Source organism: Papaver somniferum, chromosome 11 (genome assembly GCF_003573695.1).
Source record: "Papaver somniferum cultivar HN1 chromosome 11, ASM357369v1, whole genome shotgun sequence".
Classification (NCBI taxonomy): Eukaryota; Viridiplantae; Streptophyta; class Magnoliopsida; order Ranunculales; family Papaveraceae; genus Papaver; species Papaver somniferum.
The window spans coordinates 45138765-45159157 of NC_039368.1; the positions used below are offsets into that span (position 1 = coordinate 45138765).

General features: G+C 34.4%; 2 protein-coding genes across 3 annotated transcripts; one reads left to right on the forward strand and one right to left on the reverse strand.

Annotated features, from left to right (window-relative positions):
- Positions 1–242: 242 nt before the first annotated feature.
- On the reverse strand, positions 243–2834 carry LOC113323275. 2 transcript variants are annotated; one of them, XM_026571563.1, is made up of 3 exons: positions 2697–2834; positions 907–1220; positions 243–593 (listed from the first exon to the last, which is right to left on the reverse strand). In XM_026571563.1, the coding sequence occupies exons 1-3, from the start codon at positions 2712–2714 to the stop codon at positions 581–583; spliced, it is 345 nt and encodes a 114-aa protein (XP_026427348.1). In that variant the 5' UTR covers positions 2715–2834; the 3' UTR covers positions 243–580. The 2 variants fall into 2 exon arrangements, with proteins under 2 accessions (XP_026427348.1, XP_026427347.1); XM_026571562.1 differs by lacking the exon at positions 243–593 and having other exon boundaries at positions 601–1220.
- Positions 2835–5548: 2714 nt separating this feature from the next.
- On the forward strand, positions 5549–7710 carry LOC113324359. Its single transcript, XM_026572676.1, has 3 exons — positions 5549–5966; positions 6403–7342; positions 7695–7710. The coding sequence occupies exons 1-3, from the start codon at positions 5549–5551 to the stop codon at positions 7708–7710; spliced, it is 1374 nt and encodes a 457-aa protein (XP_026428461.1).
- The last annotated feature ends 12683 nt before the right edge of the window (positions 7711–20393 follow it).

Here is a 20393-nt window from a genome sequence, read left to right on the forward strand (position 1 = left end):
ACTTGTATTTTTTTCGATACTTTTATGGTGTTCATGATAGCTAATTATTTCGTGTTTCCAGTAAGGGCCACTTAGGGTCTATTAGATAAAATAGGCCGTAGTGCTAATTTTCGGTAAAAATGTGTTTGGAGTCTTTGGACGACCTAACCCTCATCAGACACTTCAGTTACATCTGAGATATACTTCCATTGATGCTTTGTAATGAATATGTCACATTTTGCTGCACACCCAAAACATTATCATAAAAGAGGAAAGATACATGGTAACAGATATACTGATCATGTACGTGAATGGAACTGTTACAAGTTTTGTTGAATCATTTTCCATCATGTTACAACAATCCATTCAGAAAGTATCAATGACTTATGATCAAATGATAAACCGTATAATATGGATAAAAGGGAAAATGTCCCACTTGAATGAAGACTAGATTTGTCCAGAGATAAAATGCACCAAATAGTAAGTGAAAAAAACTTTGGGTCTAAACTAGAACTAGCAAACGCCTTTAGAAAGCCGGATTACGAGATCAGTCAGACCATGCCATATTATGACGACAACAGCTGCAGTTTCGTCGACCATTCTAGGAATACCATCTGCACAAACGCTTAAAATTAGAAGATGCATTACTGGAATACAAAATATAGTAATTTAGTTACAACTTACAAGCCATGACTGTACACTATATATATTACGTATAACTCGCTATAAACAGAGGACAAGTGATGGCCATTGCTGATGCATGACCCCGGATACATCCAGCAAAAAAAAATTACAACATTCATACAAGAATCGCCAGTGTTATGTAACTAGGCACGACAAATTAGAAAACAAAAAGTAAACTGAACTACAAGCAATCACAAATATAATGTGCTGGTAGTACGGGGGACAAGAGGCGTAATACATGACCTTACGGTATGACCCATCTCGTGGCATTTACTGCTCCTAACTGTAAGCCACACAACACTTTGAGACTCAATCATCTTCCTCTTCTTCCTCTGACCACCATTGCGCTCCCAAACGGGAGGGATAATGTATTCATAAGTTGGGTCATAAAGCCATCTGGAGTAGCCATTATACGGAGAAAAAATGAGAACATGGGAGCTTCGATAGTTGTCCATGGAATACCAGTCATGGCAGTAGTATGCCAGATCAAGACCCATATGCATTATAGACGAGCATGTATGTAAACATGGAATACCAACACTTTGCAGAAACGTCACCTAATTAACATTAACTGACATCAGAAAAATATCAACAAACTAAATGATCTCAAAACAAAAATGTTGCGTACAAGAGCTGCAAGCCAGCAATTTCAAACAGATACGATATACAAAAGGGGGAAGTGGAAATTACTAAGACATTTGAGTGAAACTCTATAGTTTCAACATAAAACATTATATTTCATGGCGGAGCTAGGTTTTCAAAATGAGGGGGGCTAAAAAAAAAAATTGTGTCACTCCCATATCAATTCGGAAAATACATACCACTAACTCTTGAAAGCACTAATAACAGCAGTATACAAAAATGTGTTGTATAGTCTCCCTTCTTTGCCACTCTCTTACTGACCTTACTGAACTTCAGAGTTGTATAGCACTAATGAAAGCACCAATGACAGCACTAATGTATTCTTATTATCACAACCATATATCAAGCAGACTTGCTCCTACAAGTTTTCAATACAGGAAACTTGGCATTACCTACGTTGTTAAAGACCCAAAAGTTAAAAAATTTAGACATAATCAGACTAATACATATTAACTTATCTACACACACACTCGTGAAGATACAAACTTCGCATTTGCATAATTCCGCTAATGAAAAGTTCTAGCTGTGAAGCTAACGCGACCACAATTTGACAGTAGTTGTCGAACAATAAGCTTAAGATCCTAATAATACAATACTGGACCCAATTTCTCCCTTATAATACAAACACATGGCTGGTGCAGTAGATGATAACTATTGTAAAGGTTCACCTGTACATGTATCACTCACCAAAAGCATTGGAGCACAAGTAGAGTTCACAAAAGCATGCTAATGTTCTGTACTATTTTTTTTTGCGGAGACAGTACATGGAGGAGAAGGAAAGCATACTCAGCATAGAATAGAAACATTATTTGTCACATATCACAGGTTAACTACCAAATTAATACATATCACAACTACTTTGAAGCGTTTCAACAAACACTTACTGAGCAACTCTATTACGGCAAACTATTAACTCTCCCTCCTTGTTTCTTTTTTTCTCTATTCTTCTTCTTCTTACTTTGCTAACAAGATATGAACCATGGTGGACTAAATTAATGAGATTAGTGGACTAAAGTCATAAAAAAAATTGGGAGAAAGGCTAAATCACTAACTTAAAAGGCACATACAACAAGATAAATTCGTAAGAAATTGATAAAATTCAGGAATTGTTATACCATTACCAATAAGCCGTGAAAAAAATACTATAAAGAGTTTATGGAAGCATTGTCATCCTAGTTTTAGAGTATGGAAACTGAAAAAGGTGGGGGACCTCAGTGCCAGCTTCTAAGCAAAATTACGCACGTAAGGCATATTTCAAGGTGGTGTTACTGGTGTCATTTACCAAAATATCATTAAAAACCCAAATTAGGGTTCAATTACCATCAGCAAACCATATACACACTTAATAGCAACATAATCACATGTGGAAGTATAAAAGTGACATAAATTACCTGGATTCGAGTTTCCATCCATCAGTGATACATAGTTTATGCGCCTTATGTCACCGATATCGGAGAAAGGGAAGAAGAAAATACGCGAGGGGGAGAGGAAGAAAACAGTTGCATTTGGGTTCTGATTCACGGATATAGATTATCTACTCTACCCGTATCAGCTCGTGGTAATTATATAAATGCCTCCTTTTTCACGGGCTTCACAGTTACCATTATGATACAATAAATATACATTTCTCCATCCAAAGCTCATGAGGGGTCTGTTAAAGAATCTCCAAGATTACAATTATACCCTTCATATATAATTACTCTTCTAAACCCAAAAAACAATTATCAACGGATAAAAAACAGAACTCGTGAGAGAGAGAAAGAGAGACTCGAGTTCTTCAGCTGAGAAGAAAAAAAAATCGAAAACTTTTCTCTGAAATCTAGGTTTTCAATCAGTAGAAGAATTCCCGTCAACTCATTCATCATCTGCTTCTTCTACTAAATCTATTTTCAGTGATTTAATCTTTCGATCCGTTAAATCTGAGATTTGAATTGAGTTTCTTCATCAACAACAGATTCAACCGAAAATTCTCGATCTGTTTTTCTGCATCAAATAGGTAATGCTGATTAGTGATTGAAGATGAGTAGAAAATTATATGATTGCATGTTCAATTTGTAGTTTGTAAATCTTCAATTTCTAAATCGAATTCTGTTTTTTTGTTTTTTATGTTGCGGAGAACGAGTTTTTGGAAGCTTGATTCTGTGTGTTTTGATTCTACTTGATTGATTTGTTCATTTATATATTATTTGAATTCGAAATCGTTATTCATCTCTCAAACAGGTAATATTCAATTCTTCAATCCTCAATCTCCGGTTTTTGATTTTTGAATTTCTGTTGTTTTACTTGGATCGGCTCATGATTCAATTTTAGGTTTATAATTCATGAGTATTGTTGATTTGTTATGTTATGTTGCTTCAATGTACTTTCATAGTGTGGATGATTTATTAGTATTATTATTTAGATAATATTGAGTGTTGAAGAATTATTCTTGAGAATACCGAGTGTTGATGAATCAGTTTTGGTATAATTATAAGGTAGTTGTTAGTGTAATCAATTATAAGGTTAGTTTACTATCTAACCTTCGACAGTGAATATAACTTTCACGAGGGGGCGCAGCCCCCGGGTGATGCGCGACGTAATTTGAATCTGTAGCTTAGGTTAGGTTTATGTTTTTTCTTATGAGTTGCACTGAATTTTTTAACATGGAATATGCAGGTTCACATTATGCATCGATTGCATACTAATGCAATGTGAAGTAACATTTTATGTTGTTGTTTATGCTGTTCTTTTTGTAGAAAAATCCTTGTTGTTGACACTGAAATTTTGTACAATATCCAGATTATTTGTGTCAACATTGGTTGTTGATGTAGTTTTGTTGTATCAACTTTCATTTGTTGATGCAAATAACTGGATAAATTTGTGATTATGTTTTGTTGATAGCTGTTTTATTGTATCAACATTGGTTGTTGATGCAGTTTTGTTGTATTAACTTTCATTGTTGATGCAAATAACTGGATAAATTTCTGATTATGTTTTGTTGATGGCTGTTTTATTGTATCAACATTGGTTGTTGACATAGATTTTTCATAGTTGACAATGAAATTTTGTACAATATCCAGATTATTTGTATCAACATTGGTTGTTGATGCAGTTTTGTTGTATCAACTTTCATTGTTGATGCAAATAACTGGATAAATTTCTGATTGTGTTTTGTTGATGGTTGTTTTATTGTATCAACATTGGTTGTTGACATAGATTTTTCATAGTTGACACTGAAATTTTGTACAATTTCCAGATTATTTGTATCAACATTGGTTGTTGATGCAGTTTTGTTGTATCAACTTTCATTGTTGATGCAAATAACTGGATAAATTCTGATTATATTTTGTTGATGGCTGTTTTATTGTATCAACATTGGTTGTTGACATAGGTTTTTCATAGTTGACACTGAAATTTTGCACAATATCCAGATTATTTGTATCAATATTGGTTGTTGATGCAGTTTTGTTGTATCAACTTTCATTGTTGATGCAAATAACTGGATAAATTTCTGATTATGTTTTGTTGATGGCTGTTTTATTGATCTGTTATGTTTTGTTGATCTGTTATGTTTTGTCGCAGGCCAAAGATGGTTGCTGCAGAGTTCACATTTTGCAATTTGACCGTCTCTCATGTTGTTTCTGAATCAACTACGATCAGTGATATGATAAGTGTGGTGAAACAATACTGGCCTTATGTCCTTGAAGACCTTGTACTGTTTAGTTACATTGTAGATGGAAGATCACATGTTATTAGTCATGATTTGTAGTTGGGGTTTTTCGTTCACTACTGCATCTCCACAGGGATTGATGTTGTGAAGGTTAACATCCAGCTGAAGATTTGTGTTGATTATGTTCCTTCTTCTTCTTCTGTTGGTCCTTCTTCGTCAACATCAAGTTGTGTTTCAAACAATGAATTGGATGTTATAGAAGACTTGACGGATGATTCATCTTTGATCAAAAGGGTCCCCAAGAAGTCAGATGCTTGGGCCAACATCTTAACTGGAGTAGGGAAGGTTTTTGAGAGTAAAATTGTTTGTCGTGATAGTGTTAAGAAGTACGAATATCATAGTGGTTACAAACTTGACGTACGTAAGAGTGACAAGAAACGTTACACTGTGCAGTGTAAGAACAAGGAAATTCAAAGTTGTGGATGGAGGTTTCATGCATCTTTCGTTGCCAATACTAAAGGTGTCTTTCTGTGAAAGAATTTTCACGGAGAGCATTCATGTGATTTAGCTTCTTCTGATCCCGCAAAAGTCAGGATGACGAAGTCTTTTCTGAAGGATATCTTAGTAGATGAATTTCGAGCATCAAAGAAGAAGAAGACCGCAGCTGATGTGCAAGATCTGCTCCATATGGAATATGGTATTGATCTCACGTATAGTCAGGCATACCATTGTTTGAAGTTCACTAAAGAGTTTCTTTGGGGTGATGACATCAAGTCTTATTCAGACCTTCTTTGGTACAAAGATTCAATTGAACCTTATGATCCTGGTAGCGTCGTCAAGTTTGAGTATGATGGTGAAACGAAGCAGTTCCAGAGGTTTTTTGTTGCTTTTGAAGCTTCTATTACTGGTTTCAATAAGTATTGTCGTCCGATGTTGTTTATTGATTGTACTTTCCTCACTGGGAAGTTTAAGGGCGGTCTTATGGTTGCTTGCGGAAAAACTGGTAATCAAGGTATGTTTTTTAATCTTTTCTCTATTTTTTAATTATTAAGTGTTTCTGTTGATTGCATAACTTCCATAACTTTTGTTGTTGATACCATAGTTTCGCTTGTTGATCCCCTAATATGTGTTGTTGATCTTATAATTTCAGTTGTTGATCCCATAAGTTAGTTGTTGATACCATAGTTTCACTTGTTGATTCCCTAATATGTGTTGTTGATCTTATAATTTCAGTTGTTGATCCCATAAGTAAGTTGTTGATACCATAGTTTCACTTGTTGATATCCTAATATGTGTTGTTTTTATCCCATAAGTTAGTTGTTGATCCCATAATCTCACTTGTTGATTCCATGATACATAATATTTGTTTTGTCACCCCATAACTTGTTCATGTATTTCAGTTTTATTGGTCACTTTGTGAATTTTTGGTGTTTATTTGTTTGTTGTAGAGATCTATCCAGTTGCATTTGGAATAGTTCCCTGTGGAAATGGTGCCAGTTGGGAATGGTTCTTAACCAATTTGAAGGGTATTATCAATGAAGACCGCCCACTGACCATCATATCAGACCGTGGAGCTGGCCATTTGAAGCATGTCCCTATTGTCTTTCCAAAAGCTTTTCATTCTTTCTGTTTGTATCACATGAAAGGTAATATTCCGGTTCCAAAGGGAAAGAATAGGCAAACTGCTGTGAGGCTGTTTGAAGAGTGCTACACTGCGTTAACAAAGGAGAAGTTTCATACTGCTGCCAAGAGTATGAGCAATCTGAAGATGGATTCAGTTATTGATTGGATGGTAAAGATATCGTTCAAGAACTGGGCTGCTCATGCATTTCTAGTAGAAAGGTTTGGTGAGAACACATCAAACATTGCTGAGACTTTTAACAGTGTGATTAAGCATGATAAGCGGCTTCCAGCACTTGAGCTTCTAGATTCTATTCGTGCTTATGTAATGGAGCAGAACTACAAGAGGAAGGTGGATTCTGGTAAGTGGACTGGAAAGCTTACTCCTCGGATGCAGGCTAGGCTCAACAAGAGGGTCATTGATTGCCGTTTTTACAAGTTCCATAGATCAAGTGATAAATTTTTCGAGATCATTTATCCTACTGGAAAGCACTTAGTTGATTTGGATGCTAAGACTTGTACTTGTAATTGGTGGCAGAAGCATAGTTTCCCTTGCACCCATTCGATGAAATCCATGTTGCAGATTGGTCCAGATGAACCCTATAAGTACATCATACCATATTATACCACCGAGTACTATAGAGGTCTGTATGCTCGTCCTATCTATCATATTCCCGACAGTGAGAGGCCTCTTAAAATCAATGAGGAAGGTTATGTTTTGCCTCCCAATGGCGGTCGTGAGTCAGCTGGAAGGCCAACTACTTCAAGGTATAGGGGATGTCGAGAGAAAGTTCGCAAGAAGAGGAAGTGTGGTCAGTGTGGAAGATTTGCCTTCCACAACCGTCGTAGATGTCACATAGCTCCTTTGGCTCCTCGTGCACCAGTCTTCCGCAAGGAGTCTAACTCCAGAATGATCAACTTCTTGAGGAGGATGTTGTTCTGAAATTTCCCTATTTTTCTGAACTTTTTTTTTACTTTTTTATGCTACTTTATGGATGATTAACATGAATGTTAACTCATTTTATTTTTTTTACTATTTTGCTTGTTGTATTTGTTTTTGATGATGTATATTCTCTTTTATTTATGAATGTTATTCTTGTCAGTGTATATATGTTTGCAGGTTCCAGGCTTACTGATTTTTACAAGGAAAAAGTATTATGTAAACAGTATCAACAAACCATTATTGTTTATATACATGTATGAACTTCCATTGTTGATGCCCAATAAAAAAAGAACGGTTATGTAAACAGTATCAACAAATCATTGTTGACCATATTCATGTATCAACTTCCATTGTTGATGCCCAATAAAAAGAGAATGGTTATGTACACAGTATCAACAAACCATTGTTGATCATATTCATGTATCAACTTCCATTGTTGATGCCCAATAAAAAGAAGAAAAAAAATTGCATGGTTTTATCTGTATATACAAGTTAACTCCATTAGTTGTGCATACCTGTATCTTTACTACCAACATTCATTCAGTTGATAACAAAACCATTCATTTATATAGATGGATAAAAATCAATAAAGCAAACTAATAGTAATATTCATTCATAACATTAAATATAATGTCTTTTCAAACTAACTTCAAATCAGCAGACCTACATCCAAATTTTTCAGGGCATGAACATTGTGTTACACTAATCTAATGGTTCAATAGAATCTTGTACATTGATCACTTCGTCAACCGAGTCGTTAAGTTGTTGTGTTTCCTTAACCTCTTCGACTGAGTTTGTATGTTGTTCTCCTTGCTTATCTTCTTCTGGTGTGTCAGTAATTACCAAAGTTGGTTTCCATGCACTAAATTCAGCTAACATCCTAGCAGCAATCTTCACTCTCTTCCTGTTTATCTTCTCATGGTATTTAATGCTACTACCGTCTATACCAATACAGTGCCCACGCTTCACCAAACATTTTGTGAATAAACAGATGTGAAGTGCGCAGTCCAACCCTTGTTGTTGTGGTACCCAGTAGTGCTCAAAATGTGTACTTACTGCTTCACCTGTCTCAACATCTCTTTTTCCCATTCTGTTCAGAATATCAGTCAATGGTTGTACCATGACCGAATATTGTACATTGTATCCTGGGTTGTGATATATGGTGTTGAAAACTAACCATCTACCTATTAACGCAAGCATCACCCAGTGGAATGGTTTCTTATTCCTGTCTACGAGACACATTGGTATGAGCAGTAATGCGTCACTGTCTTTCACTGGGTAATTATTTTTTAAGTTACATGGAATCCAACATTCATCCACTATCCTTGCATCTTTGTTAGCTACTGCGCCCCTCATTATTTGTTGCATCATATTATTGACATTAGTTTGTTTTTAACAGATAACAACAATAAATTGTTTCATCTCACCTAATATAGAACTACATATGATGCAGTTTAAGAGTTTTCGTTAAATATGTTGATTTAATAAGTTATTGAAAAGACGAATTAAAAGTTTTTGTTACTTACATAAGCATTTGTAGACAGAATTAAGTGCTTCTTTCCGTAGTAGTCCGGCTTAGATGGATCTTTCATCTTTGATTCCAACATGTCAATGTAGTAATCAACAATCTCGCTGTTTATGTTTTGGTCATCCATCAGAGCTTGGATATGCCTTCCATGGACTACCTCTTCCACTTCATTGTTGAAAAAAAAGCTATTTGCTCTGTCACTGCATTTTACAAAGATTAGGTTAACTCCCTGACATGACATAACATATTATTTCTTGAAGTACTATAGTTTCAAACTGTAACTATGATAGTTTATACCTCTAAATAAACAGGCAATTTGTTACAGAGTTACAAACCTTTCTGTAGCTTGCTCAAAGAATGGACGAAGGACCTGTTTTTCTTCCTCGGTGCAGTATTTCCAGAGTTTGAGATTTTCTAGCTTCTTCAGGTTTATTGGCTCAGGTGGCGTATCATCAACGTAATCATCAACGTCGATGATTTCCGGTTTTTCAACACCTCCCCCCTTCTTCTTCTTCTTCTTCTTCTTTTTCTTCTTTCCCTTTCCTCCTCTCTTCCCCTTGTTCACTTTACCTTGAGGTGTGAATTTATTTGGTGGCTTCCACGACGACCTTGTGTTATACTTCGCTTCTCTTCCGGTATTTTCACACTGATTGCTTTCATTCTTCGTCGCTTCAGAATCATCATCATCTTGGGTGGTGTCTTCTTCTTCAGTTGGCCCATCAATTTCTTCTAGTTTGTAAATCACTTTAATCCCTTCCAATACAACATTGTCATCTGCAGGTCCAGAATCTCCCTCTTCCGTTTGCTGTGTAGGAGTATATTCCGTTTCTTGTGTCGGAGCATCTTCCATTTATGGAGGAGTATGAGTAATTATTCTTGCAGTGATCGCATGGAAGCTTGGTGCACTGAAGCTTGAGCTAGTATCTGCAGGGAAATAATCCAACATATCATTTGTTGACGTATTGTTTTCTGGCATCAACAACTGTTTTTGATCCTTTAGTGGGATCAACATCCATTGTTTACCCCACAAAAAATTAAAAGAATGTATGTATTTATTTGTATGCACAAAGAAATAACTAATGATCAGATTATGAAAAGAGTACCGTTACTAACACTTGCTCGGTTAAACACTAGAAGTTAAATTTATTAATTTCTTCAATTGAGTTAAAAAATTACCTGTAGTGACACAATCTTGTCTCTCTAGAAGTATATCCTTAACTAGGGTAGTTGAATAAATAACTAAATCTTCCGCCATTTCGGCTTCCTGCTTGTTTGTACTCCTTTCTCCTTCATTGACTCCATTTTCTTCTTCTAACTGTTGAACTGAATTAGCAATCTGTGCAATCACAGTACTGACTTCAAGATTTGCTTCTTGTATTCTCTTTCCTTCTAATCCTGCACCAAATCCCATCTTCCAGTTTGCCCTGCAATCGTCCAACATAGCTGTAGGATTTACCTGGTAATTTAGAGAACTTTGAAAACCCTTCTGAAAGCTCTTTTCTAAAATGTTTGGACTTGCATCTGACAATGACAACGTCAATTGACTTGATTCTTTCTTTGTCTACATCCAAATCATCTTTCAAATCAGCTTCAGTCTCCTTTCCAGATGGTTCTACGGTTGTATTCTTAGTGAAATTAGTTTGTAAGAATTCTGTGGCTTCTTTATAGAATTGTTTTTGAGTACTCTCTGATCTTACTTTCTTTACGTTCTCTTCCTTTTCTCTCCACTCTTTCACTTGTTTAGCAATATCATTAAGTTTCTCCTCATCTGCAGGTTTCAAGTGAATTGTATCCATGTTGGTGTCAATAATATTCTTCATGAAGATGATATTGTTCATCAATGTTTTTGTTTGACCCCTTCTCTGATAAGTGATCTCCTTCTTTTCTCACTCAAGATACACAAGTTCTTCTGTCAGTTCTTCATTCTTCTGCTTCTCTTCTTGCAATTTCCTTGCTGGTGCTGATAGGTCAATTAAATACAGTTCATCTTGTGTAACAGGATCAACAAAGTTTTCATGAACCTGCAAACCAGTGTGAAATATGTCTACGCCCCCTCGTGATGTGCGACGCATAATAATATGCATCAATACAAGTGGAGTACATTTTAGATATGCTGTCAAATTTGGTTGTTTGATTCCATTTTTCTATTTTTGATACACAAATATTGGTTGTTGACTCCCTAAACTAAGGTCAACTTCTATTGTTGACACACAAATATTAGTTGTTGACTCCCTAAACTAAGATGTATTTCTATTTGTTGATACACAAATATTGGTTGTTGACTACCATTTCTATTTTTAATACACAAACATTTGTTGTTGACTCCTTATACTAAGATCAATTTCTTTTTGTTGATACACAAATGTTTGTTGTTGAATCCGTAAACTAAGATCAAATTTTATTGTTGACACAGTAAAATAATAAATATTCTTGAAATACAAATCAAGTCATGCTAATAAAATCAGAAATATTCATGGAATATAATCACGATAAAAAAAATATTTTGTTACCTGATGTTTAAACCAAGTCATGTCTATTATTCCCTTGGCAACATTCTCTTCTAATTCTTTTCCAAGAGCCTTCCACAATGCGTGTTGGTTCCATCTCAGGAATCTTGGAGTTGATTTTTCAAAATTTAACCTCTTGATGATGTAGTTTCCTGTATGTTCGCAGAACCAATACTGCATACAAAGAAAAAAATAGGTTAGTTTGACTTACAATATGCATTTTACTGTCTTCATAAATAAACATTTATGTAAAATATTTTGTTACTTTATGTAAATGAACTTATTTTTCTTACTGGTAGTATAGTTGTGCAGCCGGGAACACTTCCATGCTTTCCTTTCTGCTTTTTAATGTTTTTAAGAAGAAAGTCTACTATGTGATCAGGCCACGAGACTTCGTCCATGTTTAAAAAATGAGACAACCATTTCTTTGCTAATCCTGTTGCACCAACATCTGTGAAGAAAAATACTGTGCATATCCACATAGAAAAGAGTCTAACAAAATGTTGTGGGTCAGACTCATCTATAGCTGCATCTCTTAGTTTACGCTCAATTTTAGCCTTCGTTATTTTTTCATTCCAATCTGCACCTTTCTCTGGTCTGAACCTGGTCTTTAACCATGCAGTGATTACAACTCCATTCTTTTGTTTCAGCAACTTCTTCAACTCCTCACTCTCGGTAACCCTTCTTACCCTAAACATCAGTGCAAAATCTTGTGCTTCTAGAGAGCATTCATAAGAAGATTCGTTATCTCCAAACTTGAACTTATTTGTTTTCTTATCAAAAGCTCCAATACGCAGTTGCATTGCAAGATTTGTTTTTGTTAGCCACTTATCTGTTTCTATATTGCTCATGTCTTGTGTGTAGAATGGGTCGACGAAGCCCCAGAAAGGAGTTCTATTTAGTGCTTTCCCGTTGGGTGTCATCTCCTTATTTTCTGAATCTCCTCTTTCAAACAAGTTGTGTAGATATTTACCCATTTCATCCAACGACATCATACATGATTTGAACTTTGTTTCATTCTTCCTTGACTTACCTGCATAAATGGAACTCATTCATTTATTTTTATTTTTGATAAATAATGAATCTAAATAGAAATATATAGCAACATACAACTCAACTCAAAGTTTTTTATTTACCTTTTCGCTCTATCTCTGGTTTAACATCTGATTCTGATTCTGATTCTACTTCTTCGTCATCTAAATCTGCTTCTTCTTATTCTTCTTCTTCTTCTTCTTCTTCAATTACCTTCTTTTTCTTTCTTTTACGTACTTGTTCTTCTTCATTCTTCTTTTTCTTCTTCTGTACCTTTGCTTTCTTCTTGTTCTCTCATTTTCTCTTTTTTGCATTAGCTTTGCCAATTTGTTCAGAGTCTTCTTCTTTTGAATCATATGGTTTATCATGCTTCTGCTTTGTTCTTCTTTCTTCTAATAATTTCTTGTTCACCCCTTTCTTTTTGGTTGGTAAATCCTCTTGAATTTGTTTCGGTTCATCTTCCTATTCCTCTTGTTCTTTTTGCTTTTCTTCAAACAATCTCTTCTTGTTCTTCCTCTTCTTTTTGGTTTCTATATTAACATTTTGTTGAATCTGTTGTGAATCATCTTCTTCTCTACTTTTTGTATTTATTCTTGGTGATCTTCTCATTCCTGTCATCTATTTCAAATGTAATCGTGCTAGTCAGACTTCTTATTCATTCATATAAACAATATTATTAGCATCAACAACACCTTTAATATTGTTGATCTGTAGAATCATTATCAATACTTTACAATCGAAAAGTTACAGATCAACCTTTAAAATCCTATTGTTGAAACTGAACTACCATTATATCTCTAGTTTCAAGCATTCAATAACTAATAAGATCACATTATGATGGTATCAACATCTATTGTTGACACAACAACAGGATCAACAACAGCATCAACAACAGGATCAAGTATGATGGTATCAACATCTATTGTTGACCATAGTTTTCAAATGGTCTATCATTAGCATCAACAACATCAACAACATGAACAACATCAATATTGTTGACACAATTTTATGGTATCAATACCTATTTGTTGACCACATATATTGTCTATCATTAGCATCAACACACAATCATAATAACATTTTGTTGTCAATTTTTATTGTTGACACAATTTGGTGGTATCGACAACTATTGTTGACCACATCTATGGTCCATCATTACCATCAACAACATCAACAATTGATGAAAGAACACACACACACACACAGAGTAATATATTGGATGAAAATAGAAATTAACATAAGAAATCATTTCTAACCTCTTTCGTCTGAAACTGCAACTGGTGATAATCTCTTTCTTATGAAAACAGATACAAATCAACTCCAACTAACCTAAAATCAAAATCATTCAATTAGACATAATATTAATGAGATATCAAATCAATTCAAACATATTATTAGCAGAAATTCTTCATAAATCATACATGCAACAAAAATATTTTCTTCGCCAAACTAAATTTGATTTCAAAACCGTAAGAAATCAAAATCAAAGTCTTAAAAACCATCATCGAAAGAAAAATATTCCCCAATAACAGTAAGTAGAAGATGATAATTGTGTTTTACCTCTTTGAATTTGCTGTTTCAATCTTCAAAATCCGTAAACCCTACTTTTCTATCATTTTTCTTCTCTGATTTTTGATTGTTGAAAATGAAAATGATTACAATGAAATCGTTTACTGAGATTTATATACTATGACGGTTTATTTTCAGTTTCGATTTACGGTTTCTCTTTTGATTTTTGGATTCAATTTTTTTTTATTCTTCTGCAGTTACAGAACGAGAGAGAAAAGATGAAGGAGGAGAGAGAGAGATCGGGCTGCTGTAACGGCTATGGGAGTGAATGTTTGTTGCGACGTAATGTTACAATCTTTACTTATACTGAGGGCATTATAGTAATCTAACTATATCTATTTTTTAGGGTAGGGTATTATTATTATGGGGAACGGTATTTGTGTTGGGCCTCTATAATAAGGGTATTTAATTAATGTACCCTATCAGCTTTGGTTAGGTTAACCACTTAAGGATTTTTTAGTTATTTCACACTGGATCACTTTCAACAAGGATTGACCGATTTCACTCAATCCGTCAATATGGGTTGACTGATGCCTTGTCCTTCTATAAGGTTTGACTGAAACCTACGGACTTCTATGACGATTGCTCTAAAGAAAAAGAACCGATTAAAAAAAATAACTTGTTCTATTTGGTACATGATAGACGCATTTATGTGTCTATTTTGTTCTCAATATTCTGTATTGTTAGACTCGATTAAGTACTTATTGTGTTATTTTGTGTTTTTGTAGATGTTTTTAGAGAAATAAGCCTTTGAGGCGAAATGAGCTCGAAAAGTAGTGTTTTACACCCCAGGATAATGTACCGGAGGCACCTCAGAAATGCACCGGAAGCGTCCCAGAAATGTACCGGAGGAACCCAGAAAAATTACTATTTCCACCCCAAAATTACTATTTCCACCCCAATTGCTAAAGGGATACCCGTACAGGATTAGGGGGAGGACACTTTTCTTCTCATAATTCAAATTTTGGAAAAAGGCGGGAAAATATTTCTTCTCACTGGCAGTTGGGTCGATCGATTTTTGGAGGGGTTAGAGTTCGATTAAACCTCTGATTTTCAATGGGTATTTGTGATATGGATAGAGGAAGACATTTTGGGTGTTAGGATCGATCATAATTGGCTGGAATCATCGCAATCAAGAAATCAGGAAGCACGTTCAATAAATGAATATCACACGATCACATCAAATTTAGACGTGTACTCATGTGTTTGGAGAGTGTTGAATCAATTCTACAGCGTGTAAGATCATGTTTGGAGTGTTTATACATCATTTCAGCGCGTGGAGAGCTAATTAAATGAAGAAAATATCCAAAAAATATTTTCTCTTCAAGCCGAGTAAAGAGAGAATTATCTTGAGTTATGGCGTGATTAAATGAGGCTGAGGAGTATAAATAGATTTCTGGTATCACAGAGAACGGGTGTCGAGAGTTTGGGGTCGAGAGAAGGTCCAGAGAAGCAGAAATCAAGAGTTGATGAAACTATGTTTCTGCTGCTGCTGCTGATGAAGAACACCAAGAACAGACTCGCAAGGACAGTGGTTTATCAACAGCGTCTAAGACGCACAGCCGTGGGTCGCAGTGCAGTCTAAACAGCAGCAGCACTTGTTTTTTATCGTTCATTCTGTGACGCTTTTTGTGCGTCGCAGATTACAGTTTTACACCATTTTCTCTTCTTCTCTTCATTGTGAACACCATTTGAGCAATAAATAAATATTTTGAGCGTGTTTTTATCATGATGAGCTAAAACCCAACACTGGGACGACGGAGGAGAGTGAATTTCATACACGGGTAAATTTATTTTATTCTTTTTTATGACTTTTGCATTAATTTAAAATTGAAATATGATTTGAATTAATTGGTTGTTATTTAATTTGATGATGTATGCTTAGCTTAGGTGTTTTGATACATCATGCTTAGGACTTACAATCGATGTTTTGAGAATCTATCTTGGCAAAATCAGAGTCCATGTTAATTTTATTGAGTTTTAAATTGTCAAAGAATATATGAATGAACCATGTGTAGTGAATTCGGCCAAATCCTTAGTCCTAGTACCTCTCGCCCATTGTTAATATTTTTGTATATATATTTTTATTAAATCTAAAAATTTCATTTCCTTCACAAGTCTGAAACGAATCCTATTTACTACAATCACAATCAAAAAACCTAATCAGTACATTGACCGCACAAACATATAACCAATAGAACTTAGAACGCATGACAAACAGTGAGCAGAGATCATGTTCATGTCACCCATTCTTTCTATGCTGTCCATGAAAAATAAATTTAAAGAAACAGAAACGAAAGATGTTATTATTCAAATATTATATATTTGATTAAATAATATATGTATAAGCATATGTTCTTTTTTGTATGACTACCATTTTGATTACTGAACAATCAAAACCGATTAGCGTAAGAATGATTCTTTTGTTTAAAAGAAAATATCAATACAAAAGAAATATTAAAAATAAAAATTAGGGGTTGGAAAAAAAATACCGATTAGTTGGTAAAGAAATAGGTTGATTACGTAGTGTGAAAGATAAAAAAGTAGAGAAAGAGAGGTGGAAGTCTTATTCAATGTGTAGAATAAACAAACATTACAACCTCTATTTATAAGGATAAACACAAGGACATCCCGATAATAAACAGGATTTACTCTAGATATTATTAGCATCTATATTATAAGGGACAATGGTGTTTTTCCAATAGACGGTGATCTACGGTTTGGATATATAAAGGATGGTCTAAATTGAGCCACTAATATGTGTAAACTCTTATCTCCAGATTTACACGTTGGACGAAGAGTTACAATTTGGACATATAAAGGACGGCTGAGATCGCACCCATATTTTTAACACTCCAACCCTAATCTTATTTTTTTGTTATTCAAAGCCGGAAGACTACGTTATAAATTTCATTTATTCGAATTTAATGTCAGAGTGTTTCAATTTTGCTCGGCCATCAATGTAATCAATTTCATTAATCCATAAACCCGTAACTATCCTCCCAGCATTGCCTATTCATTTTCAAGTTTCATCGTTATAAAAACTTGGAGACTCTTCAATTTATAGTTTTTTAACATTCCATTTGGCGATACTGCTAATTGTATGGTTAAGGCCTTCGATCTATTTTTCTCTATTTCATTTTAGTTGCTCTCCGAATTTTTTTGCTTATGAGTTTTGATTAAAAGTGACAGCAGTAAGACATAGGTCAACACGCTACCATGTGTCATCATCACTTCCTGATTAATCTTAAATTTGAATTTGATACTGATATTCCGAATTTAGATATACCAAAGAAAGTTTGAATTTTGGGATTCTCAATTTGCTTAGATCAGGTTTGATAAAAATGGAAAAACACATGAACCATACTACTCTGAGAGTGGAGAGATGTATAAATCGAGAGAGTGGGAAGATTACAATGGTCTTTATGTACATTGCTTTGGTAACTCTTTATTTGATTTTCTCTTCATCTCCTATCATTTTTCTCTCTACTTTTTCCATTTAGAGTATAATTTCATGGTTTTACAAGTTAGGAAACCCTCAATTTAGCTTCTTCAGTTTCAATTGTAGTCATGTGAAAAATTGGGTGTCAAGCTGCTTATTTGTATTTTGGTGTCAACTCAATTTTGATTTTTATCCAAATTGGAAAATGTAGCTGATTGTTTGAGTTGTTGAATTTTGTATGTCCGATTCATCTTTATGTGTAAGTCTATGGATTGCACAATAAGTTGTCCATGTAATTTTAGAGTTTCTCAGGTAAGGATTAAAAATATTTCAAGCATAGATAGGTATCCCCAATAATTGCTCCTTCACTTATTGACCATTCAGTTAATTTCTAATAATAAAAGAGATTTTCAATTCATTAAAAAGTATTTCACACATAAAGTACATTTCACAACCATTTCGATACCAAGAATAAATATTCAAAGAAACTGAGTGGAGAGATTACAATGGTTTAAATGGACATTCAACTCTTCACATTTCTGTAACTTTTTACAGACAAATTTTGGTTTTAACATTGCTGGATTAAAAATGCTCATCTTGGTTTAAATGGACATTCTACTCGTACTGAATACGTATACTTGCAGATAAATTTCTTTTTACGTTTGTACAGACTACGATTCCTATTGACAATTACACATTCACTGTCCACAGATATACCAAAGACACCTCGCGTACGGGTGTGTGGTGCAATGGAAGCTCATCTAGCTTCCGTCCAGAAGGAGAGATGCTCGATTCACGCCGTATTCATTCCCCCATCTATGTTTCTGCTGGTAGAAAAGGTTGGTCATGATTCTTACTTTTTCTGGAATTGTAACATTTTACATTGTGACCAACTTGCGTTGGCGGATCCTGTTTGGTCGTAACTACTTTACTTAAGTTCTTAATTTGTGTTGTACTCTGACTTTGTGATTTCATTAAAAAAAGGATCAAGAAATGGGTTTTTGTTACCAAGTAACATCGAATTTTTACATTTTATGTTATTCAGATTACTACTTCACACTTGAACTTATAACATATCTCTGAATTGTAAAATAAGAGTTTGCAATTCCCCACATTGAAGTATTATTATCTGTAATTCAAATGGAATTGAAGCTTCTCCATATGCTTATAATATTTTACTCATATATATATGTTTATTCGATATTATGTACGATTCTCAAATAACCACTTCTACTACATCTATACTAATTTTGGATACTTCCGGTGTTGTTTGTTGCTATTCTTACAGCTAAATATCTATTGCACAAGTCTGTTGTACGCAACTGTTGTTGCATTATAAATGTAACAACGTTTTTTGCCAAATATGGAGGTCAATGACAACTTGGACAAAACCTCTCTATGAAGGCAGCGCCGACTACAAATGACTGACGTACACAACCAACATGAACAAGATCGTAGAGGCCAACCAAGTACATAAATGAATGTGGAGAAGTGGTGGCAGTCACTAACCATTGTACTGCAACACTCCATAGTTTTTATAATTGTTTTTTTTTTTCAAAATTTTCTTTGGTCATCGTTGTTCTTTTTCTGTTTAAAATTTTCTTTGGCGGTCGCAGAAGCCAGTATAAGCATTTTTTGTGAAAGGCAAATCGAAAACTTTACACATAAATGTGGAAATGTTCTTAGCTTCTCCTTTTGTTCTCTTTGATAACAAATATATTTTGTGTTGTGGCTAAATGGAGGAGACTGTGATTGTAAATTACATTTTGGTATTATATTATTTGTATTTTTACTGTCGTCACAATTAATTTTTTTTGTAGAGTTCTTTTAATTCAGTTCTAAGATTTAGAAAATCGGTTTGATGGTCAGATCTGGAGATGGCGACGTTGTTTCTGAAGCTTCCTTAAAAACCATTTTAGATTTCAATTATTCTTATTTGCTTAGATTTGTTACTGAGAGAAACCCGGTAGTTAGATTTTCGAAGAAGAAATTGTAGAACAATGCAAGTGGAAATATGGTCACTTGATTAATTTATCCGTTGAAAAGAACAGTTGGTCCATTGTACCAACCAAGAGTATGTCCCCAAAAGAAAAGTCACCCAAATAAACACTACATACCTAATAATATGAATGTATTGATCATGTTATTTCGATTAGCATGGATAGCTCATTGGTATTTTTGTAGCTCGGCTCAAGAGAAATTAACTATGGTAAATCAAAAATGACTGGAAAATCACCGGGTTTATAACTACAAACCTAACGGAAATGACTGGGAAATCACCTGGTAAATCAGATGATTACTGCCTCCAAGTAAATTTCGCTAATAATATACATGTCTTCACGAATATACATGTCTTCATGAGTTAGGAAATGACAATCCACGATAGAGAGAACAAACCAAAACCCGTGCCATATAACCTAGTAAATAGACGTTTATAACAACACCTACTAATATAGCTTGTATTGACCTCAAATTTGCAGTAGATGTATGCTTAACAATAAATTATAACCGGTAGGGCCCATTGTCATGAAGCTAAAATAAAATTAGGATTGGTTCGCGTTTCAAAATTTTCAATTTCCTTGCAACTTCCTTTCTCGAGATAAAATAAGAAAACGAAGGGTTGATGACAATGAGGAATTCACATGCACAATCGTCATCTAATAATCAAATTGTTGAGTCGAGCAATTCCAGTAATTATCAGAGAAAATTAGTTTTTTTCTTTTTTTTTTGATAAATAAATAACCATTTTATTAATGGAAATTTGAGGTCACAATGAGTTTAAGGTCGACAATAAAGGA

Excerpts from the sequence above, each read along its gene's own strand:
- LOC113324359 (XM_026572676.1), top strand. The coding sequence starts at position 5,549 with ATGACGAAGTCTTTTCTGAAGGATATCTTAGTAGATGAATTTCGAGCA. Across the intron at positions 5,967-6,402 it reads CGGAAAAACTGGTAATCAAG|AGATCTATCCAGTTGCATTT; the intron begins GTATGTTTTTTA and ends TGTTTGTTGTAG.